The following is a 5,461-nucleotide window of genomic DNA, read 5'->3' as shown; positions in this document are numbered from 1 at the left end:
TTTGCAAATATACGAAATAGAAAATGTAGTAGAATCGTAGTCATTATTTCTCGCTCACTGCTCAATAACGCCTCGTTATATCAAAAATCATGTATATCTGGAAAGTTCGAAACCGACATTGTAGATGGCGGTAATGTCTTTATTGTTCAGCCTGCTGCCTTCTGGCCATGGGAGAATGTGTAGGAGGTCTATGAATTAAATCTCTGTCTTCGTCTACCATTGGATCTATGCTGGGATATAGCAGGTCTGCCGTAGTGGGCACTGTGGGCGTGCCTGCCTACAACCTCAAACTTATTTATTTTTATGTACTCATAGGGTGCTTACATAAAGAAACAGGTTTCCGGTACAGACAAACCTGTACGGGTAGGTACTTTTAAAGAAACAGGTAAGTTGAAACAGGTAAACAACCTGTTTCTTTATAAGTGAGTGAATAGGATTGTATTGAAATATTATACCTGCACTGATCGGTACCTACCCGTACAGGTTTGTCTGTACCGGAAACCTGTTTCTTTATGTAAGCACCCTTATACACTATATACTCCTTTATGTACTCCCCCTATATACTCCATTATTTACTACCCCTATGCACTCCTCTCTTAAGCACCTAGTACACGTTGGCCTGTGTTGGGCCAAGCTTTGCAATGCACAAATGTAGGCCACGATCAAATAGTGTTTACACATTGGCGCATGGCTCATTGCTGCCTGGCAAACCACTTGCGATGGACGTCGAGGTAGTTACGGCTGCGGCTGTTTATTTGTATACTACACTACTATATTTATACTATACCTACTGTACTACTATATTTATATTATACTACACTATTATATTAAACTACTTTATTTATTGTTATACGCAACGCAAAAGTGTACTATCCTCAGCGGCCGGTGACGAACTAAACATTGGCCGAATGTGTAAACACCACACGCCAAGCTGAGCCACGATACCTTTGATGTGTGCTCAAAAAACCGACAACTCGCCGAATGCGGGCCAACCTTGACAAATGTCCGCCAACCTGCACCAATACCCCGTGTACACATTGGTGATGGCGTGTATTGGCCGCACTTGGGCCAACGTGTACTGGGGCCTTTACATAGTCCCCTTACATACTCCCTTATGTACTAGGTACCCCTGTGGACTCCCATATTTACAATCTTATGTATTCGTTGGTAGCATAACCTTATGTATGTAGGTATAGGTAAAGTTAAATAGAGCCGCAAACCCTATGTAGAGGTACATGATTATCAGCGGGTCTGTCACTTTGTCTTGGGTTATAATAGGATAGGTAAAAGACAAGTTTACAGCTGAAATAGATACCTACTTACTCAAACATTACCACCAAATTTAATTTTTGCTTCGTTAGTAGGTACCTAATATTCCTTTTTTTATCATACACTCTGTTATGAGCAGTGAGTTATGCACCTAAGGTATGGAACGGAGGTAAATTCTTGATGCACTTTTATTACCGACTGTACCTCTAGATTCAACTATTGCAATATGTTACATTCTCAAAATGCATTAATGCAACAATATTATTGTAATTCTGCATTTTGCAATTTAATTTGCAAGGTATTGCATCATACCTGTTCAGTTTTATATACATAGTCAAAATTAATTGTTCTCTGTTGATATTTTGAAAGTTTAGCAGGACAGGTTTTGCAGCAATCCACCGCGAAGTAATTAATCAAAAAAAAAACAAAACAACTGCATGTCGTTATATTTAACGGCGCACTTATATTTAATGTATTATGACTTAGATTTACTTTCATCTTTGAATTAGCATGAAGCAAATTTTTAAATTTGAGTCTATCATACCTACTGTAGGAACTTAAACAATGATTCTTTATAACTAAGTTTCATCATCATCATCAGCCTATCGCAGTCCACTGCTGGACATAGGCCTCTCCAAGTGCACGCCACTGAGATCGATTTTCAGCTTCTCGCATCCAGCTCCTGCCAGCCGTCTTGCGCAAGTCATCACTCCACCGTGCCTGAGGACGTCCTACACTACGTTTGCCGAGGCGTGGTCTCCACTCTAGAACTCGTTTACCCCAACGGTTATCGGTTCTTCGGCTAATATATATAACTAATTTTATTTTAATGTATTTGGGTAAGCTACTTCGCACTTTTTTATATAAATTCTTTATTTCTTCAATTAAATCTGTTCTATTGGCATTCCCTTGTCAATTTTGATCATGTCAGCTGCTTTCTCTGCAATCATAATCACTGGAGCATTTGTATTACCGCGCACTATGGTCGGCATCACACTTGCATCTACCACTCGAAGCCCTGTAACACCTCGTACACGAAGTCTCTCATCCACCACACCTTTACCTTCAGGGCCCATCGCACAGGTGCCAACAGGATGCCACAACGTACTCACCATGTTCAAAACATAACATTTCCAATAATCAAGAGTTCCAAATGTCAACCCTTTACACTGTTCAAGATGAACATCAACTACTTTTGAACCAATACTTCTCATATACGCAGTATTAACAACACTTACATAATCCATCACATATCTAGCATGGTTCTCTAAATCGTTTCCACTAGAATAATATCCTGAGAAAATAAGTGGTTTATCCATTGGGTCATTACTTTGAAGTCTAATTTTACCTCTGTATTCAGGAGCCAATAAAGACAACGCTGCGACTAGACTCTCTCTATCCACTATTTCATAAGCGATTGAACTACAGACTTGGTTATTCAGGCCCATAACAAAAGAACAAATAATAGTGGCTGTAAGAGATTTAGCTGGTTCAACCAATATTATCGTTTGGTAATCTGGATAAGTTTGTGATCTATTAAGAGCAATGTGCCCCATTATTGTAGGAGATAAAAACTGGTCAACGTTGACGAAATTATCAAAATTTCTAAAAGGTTTTATGTCTTTCTTTCCCGTTATCACTACTATGACAGCCATGTGATCTTGAAGATTGTTACCTACATGCGGTGAATCTAGAAGCACATCGATGTTCATTTTCTTCAAGTGTTTTTTAGGACCAATACCAGATAACATCAACAACTGCGGGCTGTTTATGGCACCAGCTGATAAAATAACTTCTTTACTTGCTAAAACATTAATCGTTCTACCGTCAGGTAATGTCACTTCAACACCAACTGCTTTATTATTTTCATCAAAGATAACTTTGCGAGCTAAAGTATGTTTTAGAACGTGTAAATTTTTGCGAAGTCTAATAGGACTCAGAAAGGCATTAGCAGTGCTTTGCCTTATGTGATTATCTGTAGTAAAAGGTGGAGCTGAATATCCAACTTGTTGGTGACCATTGGTATCTACTAGAATGTTATGATCATTTTGTTTGAAAGCTTTAAAATAATCTTTAGTTCTGTTTCCCCAAAGTGGCCGTGTCACTCCGAGATATCCTTCTGAGCTGTGCAAATCGGCTGAATCACTGTCGAGAATTGCTGAGTCTGCGAGACGTTCGCTTTTCTTGAAATATGCAGTAACATTGTCCCAGTCCCATCCTTCATTGCCTAGTTGAACCCAGCTCTCGTAATCCGCCTTATTTCCTCTTACGTAATACATGTAGTTGGCGCCACTAGATCCTCCCAACATTTTACCTCTGGTTAAATGTACTGTTTTGGTTTTGTGTGCTTGACTGGTATAGCCGTCATTAACTGTGTAGTAATCCCAGTCTGCTTCTGAATAGTCTACGAGTGCTAATAGTCCTGGAAGCTGAAAATGGAAAATGATAGTTGATCCTTACTGATATAATTTATGAAAAAGTAACTGTGAGGCTATCATGCCAAAACGACTAAACCGATTTAAACGACGCAGGTAGTCTTGAGCTTCGTTACATGTAGTCAGAAGTGTCATGTAGTCAGAATCAGTCTTACCTAGGAGAATTGGGTTGCCTGGGTTGAAGGGGTCAGATAGGCAGTCGCCCGACGCCTCTTGTAAAACGGTGGTACTCAGCTGCATCCAGCCGAATCAACATAGTTTGAAAAAGGCTCTGGATATGATGAGGTAGTTTTGAGCTTGAGAAAGGACTGTACTACTTTCTACTAAGGTTGCAGTTAGTTCTCCCGGAACGTGGGAGAAACTGGGGAGAACAGTCTTCTATGATTTTGTACCTTTTGCATGAAATATATGTATAATTACAACTAACATTAGACGTAATAGGTGGATCTCCACCAGCTTCAATGAGCAGCACATTCCAGTCTGATATCTCGGTGAGTCTGTTGGCGAGCACACATCCTGCTGACCCTGCTCCTACTACGATGAAGTCGAAACTCTGACCATCTGGAATTTGAAAATAGTTAATTAATTCTCTGGCCAGAAAGTCTGATAACCAGTATTGGGTTGCCCGGGTAACTGGGTTGAGGAGGTTAGATAGGCAGTCGCTCCTTGAAAAACACTGGCATTTAACTGCATCCGATGAGACTGGAAGCCGACCTCAACAAAGTTGGGAAAAACGGATAGGCAGATGAAGGCTTTCTATTCGGCCATTGCATAAAAAATATAAAATTAAAAGGAAAGGTTCCTTTAAACTTAAAAATAGATTTTGTCGTGGTATTGACCGTCAAGATTGCATTTTTTTTGTTATCTGTCCATTACCTAGTTTGTTATATATAATGTCAGCGTGATGAACCCAAAACCCAAAAAAAACTATCACTGTAATATTAAACTATAAAGAAGTAGTTCCTACTACTCACCATACACATGAGCCTGTTGAGGATACTCAACACTCTCCATATTGCCGAGAAGACTGACAATAGTTTGCATCAGTCGCAAAAGTGACGGGATTGCAACTACCCCAGCCGCTGACAACGTCCTTCGTAGACTCATATTGCTGAAATTAAAAAGAAAAAAACAATGTACCTACCTATATTTAACAATCCTATTTTGAAACCAGGCTAAAATACTTCGCAATTTTAAATAAGATTATTTTTATTTTCAATGTCTTTCTTCAAAAATACAAGATAAGACTGAAGGTTAGCACTCAGCACATTTTGAAGGTTTCCAAAAGAAAGCCGTCAAAAGAGTCATCATTTCCTGTGTTTTTGCTGAGAATAAAAAAAAATACTGAAATACAATATTTTCGATAAAAGTAATTAATTACATACTTAAAAGTAATTACTTACAAGATAAGACAATAATTCACTCACCTTTTGATTAATTACGTGCATCCAATCAATTCACCAAAAATGCAATGTTATCAGCTGTTACGTGCGTCCATATTTAGCCACCAGAAGAACCTTACCCGATGTACGTTCACTTTACCCTCGACTTTCATTCTACATAAATATAGACAAACAATCCTTTTTATAATACGAATATGATGAAATTACATGTATTTTTTTTTTCTTTTAAACTTATTTGAATAGTTCAAAGTGAGTAATTAATCTTAATTGATCAGCATTAATAATCCTCTTAGTGTCTGCGCTTGCGTCACTAAAGTCCACTTGATCCTGCTAACAACTTTAAGAACTAGACAA

General features: G+C 38.6%; 1 protein-coding gene across 1 annotated transcript; it reads right to left on the bottom strand.

The window, feature by feature from the left end:
- Positions 1-2,024: 2,024 nt before the first annotated feature.
- Positions 2,025-5,330, bottom strand: LOC124630070 (ecdysone oxidase-like). The gene is made up of 4 exons (XM_047163789.1): positions 5,132-5,330; positions 4,679-4,815; positions 4,132-4,265; positions 2,025-3,698 (listed from the first exon to the last, which is right to left on the bottom strand). The coding sequence occupies exons 2-4, from the start codon at positions 4,809-4,811 to the stop codon at positions 2,154-2,156; spliced, it is 1,812 nt and encodes a 603-aa protein (XP_047019745.1). The 5' UTR covers positions 4,812-4,815; positions 5,132-5,330; the 3' UTR covers positions 2,025-2,153.
- Positions 5,331-5,461: the final 131 nt, after the last annotated feature.

This window comes from Helicoverpa zea, chromosome 4 (genome assembly GCF_022581195.2).
Source record: "Helicoverpa zea isolate HzStark_Cry1AcR chromosome 4, ilHelZeax1.1, whole genome shotgun sequence".
NCBI classification, from domain to species: domain Eukaryota; kingdom Metazoa; phylum Arthropoda; class Insecta; order Lepidoptera; family Noctuidae; genus Helicoverpa; species Helicoverpa zea.
Note: the sequence above shows the minus strand (reverse complement) of the source record. Positions and strands in the feature narration are given on the sequence as shown.

Bases quoted from the DNA above. Each gene is read 5' to 3' on its own strand.
- LOC124630070 (XM_047163789.1), bottom strand. From the start codon at position 4,811: ATGAGTCTACGAAGGACGTTGTCAGCGGCTGGGGTAGTTGCAATCCCG. The intron at 4,266-4,678 runs GTGAGTAGTAGG...TTCAAATTCCAG, and splicing joins TCAACAGGCTCATGTGTATG to ATGGTCAGAGTTTCGACTTC. The intron at 3,699-4,131 runs GTTAGTTGTAAT...TTCCATTTTCAG, and splicing joins ATCCACCTATTACGTCTAAT to CTTCCAGGACTATTAGCACT.